Below are 20143 nucleotides of genomic sequence, written 5' to 3' on the forward strand. Positions count from 1 at the left end.
TCCAGGCTCTGGCCATTCTGGTACACTTTTTTGGCTTTGTGCCGCTTTCACCGCTTGCATCGCGAGCGTCCGTTTTTTGACAACGTCGACTAGTTGGGACAGCTTTAAATAGAATAGAATAGCCCTTTATTGTCATTATACAGTTGTACAATGAAATTGTGGAGATTCTCCCTTTACAGTTCAGGATAAGTTAAAATCTCAAAAGTATAAAGTATGAAGTATATATGCAAATACAGAAGTATAAAATCTAAATAAATATAAATATAAAATGTGTATGAGACCTATGTTCAGGCAGTGCAAATAATCCAAGTGAAGTTGCAGCAGTTTGACAGTGAAGGCATCGAATATGGCACATGTAAGTAAGTATTGCACATAGAATATGTGTGAATAGAAGTGAAGTAGTAGCAGCTTGACAGTGAAAGCATTGAATAATGCACAATAATATTGCACGTGAGTAAGTATTGCACATGGAATATTGCATGTACAGTGCTTGGCAAAATTATTGACACCTCTGCAATTCTGTCAGGCTCTGTTCACCTGAGTTGAAGTTCAGGCTACATTTAAGAGTGATCTAAAAGACGAGACTAAAAAACGCATGTCTGAAACGTGAGGAAAGAGAGTAACATTTCAATTCATATCAGGTTGGACCTGTTGGGTGGTTTCCAAAGGAATGCCTTTGCAGGGCTCTGATGGAAACTGACTGAGCATGCTTTGTTTGGACAGATTCACGCGGATATTCGCAATGGCAGCTGGTGTCATGCTCCTGATGCTGTCGGCAATTCCGGGGTTAATTTTAGCTGAGGATTTTTATGGGGATAGCACAAGTTTTGTCAATCCTCACAAGGGCCCTGATGGAAATATTAAGGTACTGTAAATTGTTTGACATGCTCTAATTAATTACCAGTGCATTCATTAAAAGATTGCGTGAAAAACGTAAGATAAATTCTGGCAATTTTTCCTCACAGAAAGATCAGTATTTGCGATTGAATTAGGCTGAGATGAATCATTTCAAAATGATGGTGTCCTGCTTCCATTTCATTGTAAAATTGTGCTAATTTCCTTATAACTCAAAATATGGCTATGTTAAAACTATTCTTTACCCTCACAAGGGTCACAGGAGGCGGGGTAAAACTTGATCAGGTTGCCAGTCAGTAGCAGGGCACAGAACTGAAACCAATCACATTCAAAAGTGAATGTAATGGAAATTTAGAACACGCATGCCACTATTTAAAGTGCCTCAAATGAACCCAAAATGAGGTTCAAAATGTTCTCGTAGGCTTTTCCTGAAAATGTTTTACTCTAAGGGTGGTCCGATACAAGGCTCGCGATAACGATTATCTCACGATACGGTGATACGACAATGATCGATACATGGGTCAGGAAACCATTCTATCAATCTTCTACAGTACAACAAATAAACAGAAAAACAAGCTCTTTTCATCCTTCTGATGCGAATTGAAATGAGTTTATCACGAGTAGATGTTCAAGCCATTCGAAGTGGGAGGGTGGCAGTGACTGAACGAATGTCATCCCTCCCACTTCAAATGGATTGGACGCCTATGGCCGTCAATGGCAGTTCATTTTGGGGTAATTCAGGTCATTTCCTGTTGGTTTTCAGTCGCTTCCTGTTGGTTTTGGGGCATTTCTAGGTCACTTCCATTTCCCAAAAACATGTCTAAAGGTGTATTAGGGCCATTTAATGAATAATTGAAGTGCAAATCTTAAATATTGCTCCAAAATAAAAATTATTAGCATTAGTTCTAGCTGTAATGGAACAATAAATCATGATTATTTTGTACTCAATTTTAACGGGTAATAATTAGGTGTGGAATGTCGATTGAAATGCTGCATAATGACATCCATTTGCAAAGCACTTATAACAGGGGTCAATTAGGTAATTGTGAACTTTAACCTGTTTTCTCTTGGTCCTTGAATCCCCCCCCACCCCACCACCACCTAAATTGTGAGGAAGCATGGGCAATCTCAAGGGTACAAGTCCATTTCCAATGACCTGAATGTTCCTGTGTCTACGGTGCGCATTGCCACGCGTGCCAAGTGTAAAGCCCATGGCTCTGTGGCTAACCTTCCTAGATGTGGATGGAAAAGAAAAATTGATGAGAGATTTCAACGAAAGATTGTGCGGATGGTGGGTAAAGAACCTCGACTAACATCCAAACAAGTTCAAGCTGTCCTGCAGTCCAAGGCTGCAACAATGTCAACCCGTACTATCTGTCGGCGTCTGAATGAAAATGGACTATTTAGTAGGATACCCAGGAAGACCCCACTTCTGACCCAGAGACATAAAAAAGCCAGGCTAGAGTTTGCCAAAACTTACCTGAGAAATCCCCAATTTTTTTGAAAGAATGTGAGTCAGATGAGACAAAAATAGAGCTTTTTGGAAAAAGGCACCAGCATAGTTCACAGGAAAAAAACAAGGCCTTCAAAGAACAGAACACGGTCCCCACATTCAAACACGGCGGAGGTTCCCTAATCTTATTGGGTTGCTTGGCTGCCTCTGGCACTGGGCTGCTTGACCGTGTGGATGGCATTATGAAGTATGAAGACTATCAACAAATTTTGCAGCATAATGTAGGGCCCATTGTGAGAAAGCTGGGTCTCCCTCAGAGGTCATGGGTCTTCCAGCAGGACAATGACCCAAAGCACACTTCAAAAAGCACTAGAAAATGGTTTGAGAGAAAGCACTGGAGACTTCTAAAGTGGCCAGCAATGAGTCCAGACCTGAATCCCATAGAACACCTGTGGAGAGGCCTGAAAATGGCACTTTGGAGAAGGCACGTCCAGGCCCGTCTGCGGTTCGCTAGAGAGCATTTGGATGATCCAAAAGAGGACTGGGAGAATGTGTTATGGCCTGGACATGTACTTTCTTCAGCAGGGGGACACGTCTGGCAGTGCAGGATTTGAGTCCCTGGCGGCGCATTGTGTTACTGATAGTAGCCTTTGTTACTGTGGTCCCACTTCTCTGTAGGTCATTCACTAGGGCCCCCGTGTGGTTATTGGATTTTTGCTCACCGTTCTTGTTTTCATTTTGACGCCACGGGGTGAGGAGGGATTTGAAAGTCTGTGTTGCCCAACGACAGCCCCAAAACATTACTGCTCTAGAGGAGATCTGCATGGAGGAATGCGCCAAAATACCAGCAACAGTGTGTTAAAAGCTTGTGAAGAGTTACAGAAAACGTTAGGCCTCCGTTATTGCCAACAAAGGGTACATAACAAAGTATTGAGATGAGCTTTTGGTATTGACCAAATACTTATTTTCCACCAGGATTTGCAAATAAATTCTTTAAAAATCAAACAATGTGATTTTCTGGGTTTCTTTTCCACATTCTGTCTCTCATGGTACAGGTTTACCCACGTTTACAATTACAGTGCCTTGCAAAAGTATTCGGCCCCCTTGCAGCAAACTCACTCCAGAAGTTCAGTGAGGATCTCTGAATGATCCAATGTTGTCCTAAATGACCGATGATGATAAATAGAATCCACCTGTGTGTAATCAAGTCTCTGTATAAATGCACCTGCTCTGTGATAGTCTCAGGGTTCTGTTTAAAGTGCAGAGAGCATTATGAAAACCAAGGAACACACCAGGCAGGTCCGAGATACTGTTGTGGAGAAGTTTAAAGCCGGATTTGGATACAAAAAAATTTCCCAAGCTTTAAACATCTCAAGGAGCACTGTGCAAGCCATCATATTGAAATGGAAGGAGCATCAGACCACTGTAAATCTACCAAGACCCGGCCGTCCTTCCAAACTTTCTTCTCAAACAAGGAGAAAACTGATCAGAGATGCAGCCAAGAGGCCCATGATCACTCTGGATGAACTGCAGAGATCTACAGCTGAGGTGGGAGAGTCTGTCCATAGGACAACAATCAGTCGTACACTGCACAAATCTGGCCTTTATGGAAGAGTGGCAAGAAGAAAGCCATTTCTCAAAGATATCCATAAAAAGTCTCGTTTAAAGTTTGGCACAAGCCACCTGGGAGACACACCAAACATGTGGAAGAAGGTGCTCTGGTCAGATGAAACCAAAACTGAACTTTTTGGCCACAATGCAAAACGATATGTTTGGCGTAAAAGCAACACAGCTCATCACCCTGAACACACCATCCCCACTGTCAAACATGGTGGTGGCAGCATCATGGTTTGGGCCTGCTTTTCTTCAGCAGGGACAGGGAAGATGGTTAAAATTGACGGGAAGATGGATGCAGCCAAATACAGGAACATTCTGGAAGAAAACCTGTTGGTATCTGCACCAAGTCCTGAGACTGGGACGGAGATTTATCTTCCAACAGAACAATGACCAAAACATAAAGCCAAATATACAATGGAATGGTTCAAAAATAAACGTATCCAGGTGTTAGAATGGCCAAGTCAAAGTCCAGACCTGAATCCAATCGAGAATCTGTGGAAAGAGCTGAAGACTGCTGTTCACAAACACTCTCCATCCAACCTCACTGAGCTCGAGCTGTTTTGCAAGGAAGAATGGGCAAGAATGTCAGTCTCTCGATGTGCAAAACTGATAGAAACATACCCCAAGCGACTTGCAGCTGTAATTGGAGCAAAAAGTGGCGCTACAAAGTATTAACGCAAGGGGGCCAAATAATATTGCGCGCCCCACTTTTCAGTTTTTCATTTGTTAAAAAAGTTGAAATTATCCAATAAATTTTGTTCCATTTCACGATGTTTGAAGCCTGAAATGTGGCGAAAGGTTGCAAGGTTCAAGGGGGCCGAATACTTTTGCAAGGCACTGTACAGGCCTCTGTAATATTTTCAAGTGGGAGAACTTGCACAAGTGTGTTAGTGGTTGACAAAATACTTATTGGCCCTATTGTAATTATATACAGTGCTGCTCGAAGGTTTGTGAACCCCACAGCGATGGTCAGATTTTTTGTAAAAAAAACTAAAATAACCTTATTAAATGTTAAGTTATACCCAAATCCACAATACTGACATTCCAAATAATGGACTGAAACAAAAGAAATAGTTATATTGTCATTCTTTATTTAACAAAAGTGGTTGATTTAAGAAAAACTCAGATATCATGTGTGCAAAAGTATGTGAACCCCTTCAGTTAATAGGATATTGCGCCTCCTTTTGCAGAGATTACCTCAACCAAACGGTTTCTGTAGTGACTAATCAGCCTCTCACATCTACTTTGGGGGATTTTTGCCCATTCTTCCTTGCAGAACGCAGTCAGTTGAGAGAGGTTTGATGGGCGTCTGGCATGAACTGCTCGCTTCAGGTCCCGCCACAGCATTTCAATGGGATTTAGGTCAGGACTTTGACTGGGCCAGTCCAGAACACGAATCTTCTTCTTTTTCAGCCATTCCTTGGTTGTATTGCTGGAATGCTTTGGATCATTATCATGTTGCATGATCCACCTTCTGCCAAGCTTTAACTTCAAAACAGATGGCGTCAGGTTATGTTCTAGGATTTGACAATATTCCTCAGAATTCACGATTCCCTGGACTATGTGGAGTTGTCCAGGTCCTGAGGATGAAAAGCAAGCCCAGATCTTGACATTCCCACCTCCATGCTTCACTGTTGGGAGAAGGTTCTTTTGGTGGTATGCAGTGTTGACTTTTCGTCAGACATGGCGGTTTTGGTTGTGACCAAACAGTTCAATTTTGCACCTACATCAGTTGATGAAAACTCTTTTTAATTTAGTCTCGACAACACAACTGTTAAAAAAACAAAAAAAAACTACTGAATTGATTGATTAGGAAATCAGGTTGAAATAATAGAAAATTCCAAAATGTTGAGGGGGTTCACAAACTTTTGAGCAGCACTGTATATATATGCATTTTGATGCTTCTCGTGTTTAATCCTCTGTTCAATCTCAGTTGTTGTTGAAGCTTTTTAAAGCTGAGATTTTAAGAAATTCTAAATATTCATCGTGCCTCCTCAGGTGTAGTTTTCACTAAACAAAGCAAAGGACCGTCTCTAAGATGCTAGTCAGATGATCTGTTCCAAAAATAATTTTGAGCCATTTTGAAATACCTTGAAAAACATTTTAACGGCCAGGTCTTTAATTTAAAGAAGAAGTTCAGAATTGTCGACACTATGCTTAATGTTTGAGTTAGCGGGGGTTTCATTAGTCGGTGGAGTTGATTTTTACCAACTCCGTGCAGGTTGCAGTTATTTGTTAGTTTCAGGGTTCCGGAGTGGCTAAGCTAGCGCGAGTCAATGGTGCATGCTTAGAATGCCAATAAAAAATGCAGTTAACAGATCTAACATAGTCAAGTAAATTCGAAATGCAGAATATTTTTCGAAATACCCATGCGGCCCAAACAATGTCACACCAAACTGCCTTATTTCATTTCATTCTGAGGGACTATTGGTTTTTTAGGTGCGTAATGTGACCACAATAGAAAGGAGTGCTTCGGCCACTCATGCTCAGTCTGCTGGGGAGTCCCTTCCCACAAGCCCCCCAAAAATGTGAGTGTGAATGGAATTCTGCCCGGATATGTGTGTACTGTACAACCCCAACTCCAGTGAAGTTGGGACCTTGTTTTAAATATAAATCAAAACAAAATACAATGATTTGAAAATCATGTTCAATCTTAAATTTCATTGAATATATTACAAAGACAATACAGTATATTAAATGTTCAACCCAGTAAACTTTGTAGTTTTTAGCACATAAACATTAACTTATTTTATCATAATTAAAAATTTTATTCAAGCAACACATTCAAAAAAAGCTGGGACAGGATCATGTTTACCACTGTGTTACATCACCTTTTCTTTCAACAACATTCATGAAACAGGGGACAGAAATTGTTGAAGCTTTTAAGGCGGAATTCTTTCTCATTCTTGCTTGATGTACATCTTCAGCTGCTCAACAGTCTGTTGTAATTGTTGTAATTTGCGCGTCATTGTGCGTCACACTTTTTCAATGGGAGATAGGTGTGGACTGCAAGCAGGCCAGTCTAGTACCCACACTCTTTTAATACAAAACCACTCCGTTGTAACGCGTGCAGGATATGGTTTGATATTGTCTAGTTGATATAAGCAGGGGGGTCTAAGAAAAATAAATTTCTTTGATGGCAGCATGTTTCTCCAAAACCTGTATGTACCTTTCAGCATTATTGGCGCCTTCACAGATGTGTGTCTTACCCATGACATTGGCACTAACACAGCTCCATACCATCACATACAGTGGTGTGAAAAAGTATCTGAACCTTTTGGAATTTCTCACATTTCTGCATATAATCACAATCAAATGTGATTTGATCTTTGTCAAAATCACACAGATGAAAAAACAGTGTCTGCTTTAACTATAACCACCCAAACATTTCTTGGTTTATATTTTAATGAGGATGGAGAATGGAGATAAGTAAGTGACCCCTCTGCCTAAGGAGACTTAAAGAGCAATTCAAACCATTTTTTTACCTAACAATTTGAGGCAGGTGTGTGCCCAATCACTGATGAGTGTTTTAAAGCTGCCCTGCCAACTATAAAACACACAACTGGTAAGAATTTTCTTGATGAGAAGCATTGTCTGATGTGCATCATGGCTCAGTCAAAAGAGCTGTCTGAAGACCTGCGATCAATGATTGTTGATTTGTATAAAACTGTGAAAAGATTAAAAAAAAAAAAAAAAAAAAAAAACATTTCTAAATGTCTGAATGTTCATCAATCGACGGTCAGAGTTGTCTACAAATGGAGAAAGTTTGGCACTGTTGCTTCTCTCACAAGGAGTGGCCGTCCATCAAAGATGACGCCAAGAGTTCAGCGCACAATACTCAGAGAGGTAAAAAAGAGCCCGAGAGTGTCTGCTAAAGACTTACAGAAATCACTGGCACAGTCCAGTATCTCTGTGTACATATCAGCTATATGCAAAACTATGGCCAAGAATGGTGTTCATGGAAGGACTCCACGGAGGAAGCCACTGCTGTCTAAAAAAACCCATTGTTGCTCGTTTAATGTTCGCAAAAAGGCACTTGGACACTCCTCAGAAGTTTTGGCAAAATATTTTGTGGACTGATGAAACCAAAGTTGAATTGTTTGGGAGTAAAACACGACGTCGTGTGTGGAAGAAAAATGGAACAGCTCACCAACATCAGCACCTCATCCCCACCGTGAAGCATGGTGGAGGGAGCATCATGATTGGGGCTGTTTTCTGCCTCAGTGCCTGGACAATTTGCAATCATTAATGGAAGAATGAATTCAAAAGTTTATCAGGATGTTTTGCAGGAAAACCTGAGGCCTTCTGTCAGACAGTTGAAGGTAATGATGCTGCAATAAGACAATGATCCCAAAACACAGAAGTAAATCAACTTCAGAATGGTTGCAAAAGAACAAAATACACGTTCTGGAGTGGTCAAGTCAAAGTCCAGACTTGAACCCCATTGAGATGCTGTGGAATGACCTAAAGACAGCGATTCATGAAAGACATCCCAGAAATCTGACTGAACTACAGCAGTTTTGTAGAGAACAATGGGCCAAGAATTAGTCATGTGCCAGACTGATATGCAGCTAAAGGAAGCATCTGGTTGAAGTTATTGGTGCCAAAGGGGGTGGCACAAAATATTAGATGTGATGGTTCACTCACTTACCCCCCCCCCCCCCCCCCCCCCCCGTCATTGTTTGCATACTATCCTCAAAAAATTATGAAAACCTATAAATGTTTGGGTGGTTTTAGTTAACACAGACACTGTTTTTTTCATCTGTGTGATTTTGACAAAGATCACATCACATTATAGGGGTGGCGTGGCTCAGTGGTAGAGTAGTTGTCCCCCAAACCCTGAGGTTGTGGGTTCAATTCTCCGCCCTGATGAACACGCCTAAGTGTCCTTGAGCAAGATACTGAACCCCACGTTGCTCCTGGTGCTGCGTCACCAGTAGGTGGATGGTGAGATAGTGTAAAGCGCTTTGAGCGCCTTGAAAGGTGGAAAAGCGCTATATAAGTGTAACACCATTTGATGAGGATTTTATGCAGAAATGTGAGAAATTCCAAAAAGTTCAGATACTTTTTCATACCCCTGTATGCTGTTTTTTTTTTTTTTTTTTAACTTTGTGCCCATAACACTCTGGATGGTTCTTATCCTCTTTGGCCCGGAGGACACACCATCATCAATTTCTGAAAACAAAAGTGTTCTCATCATCCCGATACCGCAAAACACTTATCCACTTTGCAGCTGTCCATCTTAGATGAGTTCGGTGTGAGATTAATGTTAAAGGAATTAATGGAGAGATCAAATAGATCAGTTTACCACTACCAAAACATATATTTTCTGGTTTAAAGTTCTAGTTAAAGCTCAGCAAGTATAATAAACAGCACCCGGATCATTATGCACAAATGCTGTAGCAACAGGTGTCAGGTATTTTCACATTCATGTTACGTCATCTCTGAAACTTCTCTTTGTAGGTGGCATTCCATCACAGACGAAATGGCAGGAAAAACTGTGTTCATCAGTTATCCTATATATGTGAGGGGTGTTCAAGCCTTGTCAACGACGGTGTCATGCAAACAGACCACGACAATAAGGGCAGGTGGTGTCAATCTGAGGAACATACAACGGCAAACATCTCATTGAATGCTTCCCATATTTCTCTGAGGTACATGTACAATGTCTTACATAAGTTTAAGGCATTACAGTTATTTTGTATTCCTCATAGACTGAAAAAAAACTGCAAATCTGCCTATGAAATAACTGCACATAGCTAACATTGTTGTATACTGTATTTGTTTGTATTGGAATAGAGTATATGATTGTGTACCGTAACAGCATTACAGCATATTATAACACAATGAACAAAAAAGGGGGATGGTTAAGAGAGAGAGAAGACCGTGTTCTCATTGGCGGGTGCAATAATGTATCAAATTTTGGCCAATTATTGACAGCAAAAGCAATTTTAATAGTATTCATCAAAACAAAAACAAACAAATAGGCAGCTACGTAGTTGTATGTAGGGGTGAAAGTGGCTAGAATTTCTTGCCGGAACTCCCTGATTCCATTTTTTGTTGTTGTTGTTTTTTAATAGGGGGAGTGGGGAGCGGGATGTCAAACCTCTTAAAACCACCGAAATGCAAAAAATCAAGGGTTCAATCCCGGGTTCCAGCCTTCGTGTGTGGAGTTTGTATGTTCTCCCTGTGCCTGCGTGGGTTTTCTCCGGGTACTCCGGTTTCCCCCAACATAACAAAAACATGCATGATAGGCTGATCGAACTCTCTAAATTGTCCCTAAGTGTGACTGTGCGCGAATGGTTGGTTTTCTCCTTGTGCCCTGTGATTGGCTGGCAACTGATTCAGGGTGTATCCCGCATATTGCCCATTATTAGCTGGGATTGGCTCCAGTGCCCCCGTGACCCTCGTGAGGATTAGCAGCTCAGAAAATGAATGAATGAAAGGTTTAACACATGCTTTTAGGCTTCTGCATTACACTGGAACAAGGCATAAATGAGAAACTGATTTCCATTCAAACTTGTATTTTTTCACTGATTTACAAAATTCCATCTAAAACTCCATCTAATTTTTATTTTCCCCTCATTTCTTCAAATCTAAAAGCAAACCTTAATTGCAACTATTCAATAACATAGGATGCACGTTAAAATGGAAGATAATGTAAATATTGACTTTTTTAAATAGTAGAGATATGTGACATAATTAACAAAAAATAAGTACAAATAACATACATTATGCACAGTGAAATGGAATATATTTTGAAGACAAAGCAAGCATTTTTTTAAATTATAAGGAAATAAATAAGTAGCCTTACATAAATGAACAAAAATAAGTCCAAAGTGCACATTAACATGGAAGATTAAAATAAAATAAAACTCATGAATTCTTTCCTTTCTCTTAAAGATCTGATCAATTTTCCGTTGCATTGCTCCTTTAATTCAAAAAGCTTGCTTTTTTTCCTCTATTTGGAGAGTGGAATCTGCCTGCAAACCGCCCCTCTCAGGCTCCTCTTAGGCTCATCTCAGTTCCCTGTTGTGCACCCAACCCTCTCGGGGAGAAAGAACGTGCATTTGAACCAATCAGAGATAACTATCCTTGCTCATCACGTGTCAGTATGTCAGCCAATGGCGTACCGCAAGCAACACGTCACTTCCGCTCATATTCATGACATTAGCTACTGTTGCTAAGTAGTGACAAGCCACCGTTTGTCCCTAATAGGAAATGAATGGAAATCGTGTACGAAGGAGATGTTTACAGAGCTAAACCTAGCAATTCTCTCCGAAAATGATGTGCCAGGTGCCAGATTGACTGGCAAAGATGTGGAAGAACATAAAAATGTTCAGTTAAAGAAATGGCTTTAGTGTCGAAGGCTAAAAAAGACGAAAAAAAAACGAGCCGACCTAACATAGCTTTAGCTTTTTTATCGACGCGACTGACAATGACATTCTCCTGTTTCAACAAGCTATCCTTTACCATCAGCCCTGTCTTTCTTATATATCCTCTGGTTGTCCTGTGTCTCTTACCGTTCTTGGGGGTAATTTAGTTAGCTTTGTGTAGCGATCGCAAATGCTACTCAGTGACAGCCAACGAACACTTTTAATTTTTTCATTGATAACACATCTTAATCCTATAATTTATTTACACTTCCCCCCTTACTATATATATATATATATATATATATATATATATATATATATATATATATAAATATATATATAAATATATAGTGGCAGTCAAATACCATTGTAATTCTTTTCAGGTCATTCATTGTCAGACAGAAGCAGTACGTCACAACGTTACGCTAAAAAAATAAGTTAAAAATATAAAAATGGCTCACCTCTTTGTTCTCTGAAAGACCATGCCAACCCAACATAATGTTTACTGCATATGAAATGTGAATGGATTCACTGAGCTGGTGTTAAAGTCCGCGCAAGTTGATTCGGTCTTCACATTTTTTCCTCCCGAGTTTTTGGTTTCCGGAAACGTATGAAGAAAACATCCTTCATGTGTCGTAATGTCTAGTCATTTCTACAAGTTCCAAAAAAGCAATGCGTGATCGGCATGTTCGTTGTTGAAAGATTACCGGTGAAAAGTAGCACAAATTGCGTTGTGTCTATGCGAGGGCGGGTCTATAATGTCCCACTTCGGCTTTACTTCCGCTTTACGATGCGACATCACGATCTAAATAGCCTGCGTGCGGTGCGCCATTGAACTGACAGCAGAGTCCATGTTTTTTTTGTTTTTTTTTTTGCTGCCTGCGACGCGAATTATTATAGGCAGAGAGAGAGACGCTGGGGGGAACTACGTTGAAAAAAATAAATGAATATTAAATATCTGTGGAAATGGATGACGCTACACAAGGTCTTTATTAGGCTTGTTCTCAACACTTGTGTATGTAAATCTGACGTTAGTAGATTGTTCTTATTGGAGATGTGTGTGTGGCAGCGTGGCAGTTTTTTTTTTTTTTTTTTTAAACATGAGGTTTGGACAGTTGCCGTCATATTTGCGGGATCAAGGCGGCGTTCCGGGCGGTTCCGCCCAATAAACTCATAGCGGACTCGTTGTGCCGTAAAATAGCCGCCCCGCATGAAATGTCCGCCCTGACGGGAACGCTTATATATAACGCTTTATTGAGCGCTTATTTTATTTATTTTATTTTATTTATTTATTTTATTATTGAGCACCCACACGTCACTCGTACAAACAGCTTTTTCTTACCAATCGATGGACATGGAAACGACTTTCTTGTACTGTGAATATGTATTATTTTACTCTGCTTGAGCTAATAAATGTCATACCTGTGTGATTGTCACTGGGATATGGTCCTGAAAACCTGTAGACTAATACATTTCTGTTCAAAGATAGTTATGTGGCCCAGTCCACGATTTGTTACTAAAATACAGTACTATTATTTCCGTAAAATATTTATTTAAAACTGATTTAACAGTCGTAAATCCATTACTGTAATGCGTCCATAAAAACATTTAATGTTTTCACCTCAATAAAGGATTATAAATAAGCGTTCCCGTCAGGGGGGACATTTCACACGGGGGGGACATTTTTTGGCACAACACCTGTCCTCTTTCACCCCTGGTTGTATGTCAAACTGCTGTGCTAAACACACACAAGGACCCACTCAGGAAGGGGTCCACATACTCAGTCAGTCAGGTCAACTTTTCATTTAATACAGTACAGTAGTACCTCTACTTATGAACATCTCGACATACAGAATTTTCAAGATAAGACACACCTCAACGGGAATATATTGCCTCTTGTTACAAAAGAAATTTCAGGATATGAAAGGCAAAAATACAGTATGACTGCTACTGGCAGCTTACAGAGCTTACTGAACGTAACATTTAGCAAAGAGGGATCTCTACTGTGTGTTCTTTACGTGAGTGTATTAATACTCTATTCTTTCTATTCTATTTTTATGCATTATAAAAGATTTATATCTATATATAACTTTGGCCTGGAACAAATTAGGGCATTTACATGGAAAACACACAATTTTCAAGTTACGAAACTACTTCCAGAACCAATTATTTCAGAGCTAGAGGTACCACTGTAGTTGATTGTAATTGTAATTGTAATTCCAGCCATGGAAGTTTTGGGTTGCGAGTGTTTTATTCCAATCACTGTCTATGAATTACATATACAGTGGGGCAAATAAGTATTTAGTCAACCACTAATTGTGCAAGTTCTCCCACTTGAAAATATTAGAGAGGCCTGTAATTGTCAACATGGGTAAACCTCAACCATGACAGACGGAATGTGGAAAAAAAAAAACAGAAAATCACATTGTTTGATTTTTAAAGAATTTATTTTAAAATCATGGTAGAAAATAAGTATTTGGTCAATACCAAAAGTTCATCTCAGTACTTTGTTATGTACCCTTTGTTGGCAATAATGGAGGCCAAACATTTTCTGTAACTCTTCACAAGCTTTTCACACACTGTTGCTGGTATTTTGGCCCATTCCTCCATGCAGATCTCCTGTAGAGCAGTGATGTTTTGGGGCTGTCGTTGGGCAACACGGACTTTCAACTCCCTCCACAGATTTTCTATGGGGTTGGGATCTGGAGACTGGCTAGGCCACTCCAGGACCTTGAAATGCTCCATTGTTGCCCTGGCCATGTGTTTGGGATCATTGTCATGCTGAAAGACCCAGCCACATTTCATCTTCAATGCCCTTGCTGATGGAAGGAGATTTTCACTCAAAATCTCTCGATGCATGGCCCTATTAATTCTTTCCTTTACACAGATCAGTCATCCTAGTCCCTTTGCAGAAAAACAGCCCCAGAGCATGATGTTTCCAACCCTAGGCTTCACAGTGGATATGGTGTTCTTCGGATGCAATTCAGTATTATTTCTCCTCCAAACACGATAACCTGTGTTTCTACCTTCTGTGTTTATTTTGGTTTCATCTGACCATAACACATTCTCCCAGTCCTCCTCTGGATCATCCAAATGCTCTCTAGCGAATCGCAGACGGGCTTGGACGTGTACTTTCTTCAGCAGGGGGACACGTCTGGCAGTGCAAGATTTGAGTCCCTGGCGGCGCGTTGTGTTACTGATAGTAGCATTTGTTACTGTGGTCCCAGCTCTCTGTAGGTCATTCACTAGGTCCCCGCGTGTGGTTCTGGGATTTTTGCTCACCCTTCTTGTTATTAATATGACACCACAGGGTGGGATCTTGCATGGAGACCCAGATCGAGGGAGATTATCAGTGGTCTTGTATGTTTTCCATTTTCTAATAATTGCTCCCACAGTTGATTTCTTTGCACCAAGTGTTTTACCAATTGCAGATTCAGTCTTCCCAGCATGGTGCAGGTCTACAATTTTGTCTCTGGTGTCCTTCGACAGCTCTTTGGTCTTGGCCATAGTGGAGTTTGGAGTGTGACTGACTGAGATTGTGGACAGGTGTCTTTTATACCGATAATGAGTTAAAACAGGTGCCATTAATACAGGTAACGAGTGGAGCCACATTAGACCTCGTTAGAAGAAGTTAGACCTCTTTGACAGCCAGAAATCTTGCTTGTTTGTAGGTGACCAAATACTTATTTTCCACTCTAATTTAAAAAGAAATTCTTTAAAAATCAAACAATTTTTTTGTGATTTTCAGTTTGTTTTTTTTTTTTTCTCCCACATTCTGTCTCTCATGGTTGAGGTTTACCCATGTTGACAATTACAGGCCTCTCTAATCTTTTCAAGTTGGAGAACCTGCACAATTGGTGGTTGACTAAATACTTATTTGCCCCACTGTAACATTACAATGATACAATAGAATAGCCGCATGCTATTTAATTGAAAATATGCAATATGACAATGAAACTTTGCAGTAACAAGTTATTTTCAGTAACGCAGGTTGCTGCTGGGCAGCTAACATGGATGCTAAAACTGACTGGACAAGCCATGCCTATTTGGACCTCGGAACACGATCAGACACTGAAGCCCTTAACAACTGTCCAGTAACTGCTACAGTGTCATCCCTAAGGTAAATTGCATAAGACTCATCACATGAATGCATCGAACACAAATACAAAATTCTTCCGGATTCCAGAAAAGGCCAAGTGGGTGCTGGATTTTGTTACATCCGATACCGTGCAGAGAGTTTAACCAATGAACTTCCTACTGAAACAAGCAGCACCTGACAAAGTTTAACTGATTACACATGTAAAAGATCTGATTGGTGAAAAGGTGTCCTCTTCATTGGTTGGAAAGCAAACCTGGACCCACTTGGCCTTTCTGGAATCGGTTTGACACCTGTGTACTACATGGTGCTTCATTGTTGACAACTGTACATGCAAAACAAGTTTTGAAGGGGCACTATGGATGTTTTCTTTCGGTGTAAAATGAAATGTTGAAATTTGATTACATTTTTTTTTTGGATGTTATCGTTGCATCTTCATAAGTAGTACTTAAATAAAAATGTAGCTGGTATGCACAACAAACACAGACACAACAGTTTATTTCCCTATAAATTTATGGCAATCACTCCAGGGTGTACACCACTGCTAATCCATAGATTTCATAATGTATTGACGGCTCAGATCGGTCATGCACTGCCCACATCAAGAGGAGCTATTCACAAACACGCGCACGCATCGATCTAACGCCAGATTTCTATTGAAAAAGTACAAAAGCTATACCGCATACAAACAGGAAGGATTGTCTCAGGAGGGATTTGTTGGAGGATTCAAGGTAATTATTATATTTTTCGTACCGTGCATGCATTTTGAACCGTGAAAAAAATCAATGGGAGAAATTAGCCACTACTGCACTGGCATCATAAATCGCAATATTTATGTAAAATAAATGCTAACTGCACATTTTTTTTTTTTTTTTTTTTTTGCTTTTAACCAAGAATCGAGACTGTTTTGCCTCCATATCTATAAAGAATTCGGAGATTTAAGCATTTATTCACAAGAATATTCACCGGAAAAGCTCTGTTTACATCAGGTGGCTGCTAACTACATTCACTAAAAGACTAGCATTGTACTTCGATATATTTATGTAAAATAAACGCTAACTGCACGTTTTTTGTTTTGTTTTTTTACCAAGAATTGAGACTGTTTTACGTCCATATCTATAAAGAATTCGGGGAGTTAAGAATTCATTCACAAGAATTTTCAACGAAAAAAGCTCTTTGTCTGTGATTCCCCTCGGTCAGTTTGACGGCTTCGCCAACAATGCAGGCCCCGTATTTATCGGCCTTGCACTCCGTGTCCTGTCAATACAATATGAAGTCTATGTCATCCTAAACCAGACCCTGAACAGCATAACCAAATTTAGGGGGGGGGGGGGGTAGTACAAAAATATGTATCGGTACAGGATTAGGGGTGTAGGCGTACACACAAGTCATGGTTCGGTACATATCTTGGTGGTACAGGAATCACAGTTCAGTACAACAACAAAAAAAACCAAAAAGGTTTTTCATTATCGCAGCATTTGAAAAGTAAAGCTTGTTCTATTGGATAAAACTAAAGCACAGCTGTTATTAAAGTGCAAAAGAAATAGAAGAAAACATCAAACTTGTGAATTTGTGTTTTTATAGTACTAACATTCTTTAATTCACAGTATATGTGCAGAAATAGAAAACACATCCTTTTTTGTAGGGATGGACTGGGGTCACCTGCACCATAGACTTCATAATGTATTGACGGGACACGGGGCGCGAGGCCAAGTCATAGGGTGCCTATCTCCGTCAAAGCTGACCCAGTGAAAACACAGACGAAGAGCTTTTTCCGTTGAAGATTCTTGTGAATAAATAAATGTAAAGTAAATAAATGCTTAAATCCCTGAATTCTTGATAAATATGGACATAAAACAGTCTCGATTCTTGGTTAAAAGCAAAAAAAATGTGCAGTTAGCATTTATTTTACATAAATATTGCGAACTATGATGCTAGTCAGTAAGCAAATTAGCGGCCGCAATATGTAAACAAAGAGCTTTTTTCGTTGAAAATTCTTGTGAATAAATGCTTAAATCCCTGAATTCTTGATAAATATGGACCTAAAACAGTCTCGATTCTTGGTTAAAAGCAAAAAAAAAACAAACAAAAAAAAACGGGCAGTTAGCATTTATTTTACGTAAATATGTAGAATGTACTGCTAGTCTTTAAGTCATTGTGGCGGCCCCCTTAGTACAACAAAGAGCTTTTTGCGTTGAAAATTCTTGTGAATAAATGCTTAAATCCCTGAATTCTTGATATATATGGACCTAAAACAGTCTCGATTCTTGGTTAAAAGCAAAAAAACAAACAAAAAAAACCCGGCAGTTAGCATTTATTTTACGTAAATATGTCGAATGTACTGCTAGTCTTTAAGTCATTGTGGCGGCCCCCTTAGTACAACAAAGAGCTTTTTGCGTTGAAAATTCTTGTGAATGAATGCTAAAATCCCTGAATTATTTATAGATATGGACGTGAAACTGTCTCGATTCTTGGTTAAAAGCAAACAACCGGGCAGTTAGCAGTTATTTTATGTAAATATTGTTATAATATTACGGTAGTATAATGCCAATTCCGTAGCGGCTAATTTCTCCCACTGATTTTTTCACGTTTCAAAATGCATGCATGGTACGAAAAATATAATAATTACCTTGAATCCTCAAACAAATAACTCCTGTGACAATCCTTCCTGTTTGTATGCGGTACAGCTTTCGTACTTTTTCAACCTAAATCCGGCGTTAGATAGCTGCATGTGACTGCTAATACATGAAGCGGGGTGTGGGACGGCCCCCTTCGGGAAGGTGTGACGCAGTGAAAGGGGAACGTGTCACGTCAGTATATTATAAAGTCTATGCCTGCAGCTATTCCAAGGTTCACCCATCTGTAAAAAAATAAGTGCAAATAGTTCTAAATCTGAAAAATCATCTCTCAAAACTGTGCAAAAATATACACTCGCTCAGTGTTTTAATTACTTCAGCCTCAGGCAAGAGCAAAATAAACGTTTCCTGATTTGAAAATATAACATACACAAAAAGTGTTAGTAATGCTGCATTTGAAAGTTCCCACTCTTTACATTCGTTGTAACTTTGATAGTAGTAATCAATCATAACTTCGTCTGTTTAGATTTGTCATCTGTTTCTCGTGATATCGGTTGTTGGTTTTAGGCGCATTACCTCTACCTTCATCTAACTATACAATAACCATCTTTTATGCAGAGTGCCCCAGAACTGTTTTTCAAAGATTCATCTTTTGGCACATGATCCAGATGGAGATCAGGTCAAGTGCCACTTGTCTATAGGTGCCGGAGTTCATCACAACATTTCTCTTGACGAGGTAATTCCAGAGGTTTTTTTATTTATTTATTTATTTTTTTAAACCTTGTACCTCATCATAGCAGCATAGTAACATAGCCAATTCACAACATCAGAAACGACATGTACTTCAGAATATGAAATATTCAAAGAATAATACAACATACACTTTATTATGTAGAAGAAACTCAGATATAAAGCTTGAAAAAAATAAAGCATTGGTTCAAAATTGTCGTGGTCAGTAAATGTTACATTTATAAAGCAAGTGCAGGCACATGATCTTTTGGCACATGATCCAGATGGAGACCAGGTTAAGTGCCACTTGTCTATAGGTGCCGGAGTTCATCACAACATTTCTCTTGACGAGGTAATTCCAGAGGTTTTTTTTTTATTTTTTATTTATTTTTTAAACCTTGTACCTCATCATAGCAGCATAGCAACATAGCCAATTCACAACATCAGAAACGACATGTACTTCAGAATATGAAATATTCAAAGAATAATACAACATACACTTTATTATGTAGAAGAAACTCAGATATAAAGCTTGAAAAAAATAAAGCATTGGTTCAAAATTGTCGTGGTCAGTAAATGTTACATTTATAAAGCAAGTGCAGGCACATGATCTTTTGGCACATGATCCAGATGGAGACCAGGTTAAGTGCCACTTGTCTATAGGTGCCGGAGTTCATCACAACATTTCTCTTGACGAGGTAATTCCAGAGGTTTTTTTTTTAATTTTTTTATTTTTTTTTTAAACCTTGTAGCTCATCATAGCAGCATAGCAACATAGCCAATTCACAACATCAGAAACGACATGTACTTCAGAATATGAAATATTAAAAGAATAATACAACATACACTTTATTATGTAGATGAAACTCAGATATAAAGCTTGAAAAAAATAAAGCATTGGTTCAAAATTGTCGTGGTCAGTAAATGTTACATTTATAAAGCAAGTGCAGGGAAATATAAATATAGAATCACTCCATTCTGAAGAAAAAAAAGGACTCGCTCCATTTTGAGTAGAAAATACAGACACACCCAGTCAATTTCCTTTCCTTAATTGCCTCAGATTAGATCTGCTCGTTAGTCAGCAGTTAAAAACAGTGCCGTTATCACACCTTGGAGGGCTGCTGGACAGAGTGGATTCACAAGAATCATGGCTCCAACAAGAGAGATTTCTCTTGAGACCAAGGAGAGGATTATGAAACTTCTTGAAGAAGGTAATGCTACACGTATGGTTGCCAAAGATGTGGGGTGATCACAATCAGCTGTATCAAAAATCTGGACCAAGTACAAACAGTATGGCAAGGTTGTTAAAGTTAAGCGTACTGGTAGACCGAGGAATACATCCAAACGTCGTGACAAACAACTAAAGGCCATTAGTCTTGAAAACAGAAGATGTACAACAAGACAAATGAAGAAGAAATGGGAGGAAGCTGGAGTCAAGGAA

General features: G+C 39.4%; 1 protein-coding gene across 1 annotated transcript in view; it reads left to right on the forward strand.

Annotated features, from left to right (window-relative positions):
- The first annotated feature begins 734 nt into the window (after positions 1-734).
- LOC130925722 (uncharacterized) overlaps positions 735-20143 on the forward strand; it is a 48005-nt gene continuing 28596 nt past the window's right edge. Inside the window, exons 1-4 of the mRNA XM_057851349.1 lie at positions 735-865; positions 9389-9579; positions 15284-15421; positions 18592-18709. Of these exons, the coding sequence (XP_057707332.1) occupies positions 743-865; positions 9389-9579; positions 15284-15421; positions 18592-18709 (570 nt within the window). The 5' untranslated portion in view covers positions 735-742. The remainder of the gene's footprint in view (positions 866-9388; positions 9580-15283; positions 15422-18591; positions 18710-20143) is intronic.

The sequence above is a fragment of the Corythoichthys intestinalis genome, chromosome 1 (genome assembly GCF_030265065.1).
Source record: "Corythoichthys intestinalis isolate RoL2023-P3 chromosome 1, ASM3026506v1, whole genome shotgun sequence".
Classification (NCBI taxonomy): Eukaryota; Metazoa; Chordata; class Actinopteri; order Syngnathiformes; family Syngnathidae; genus Corythoichthys; species Corythoichthys intestinalis.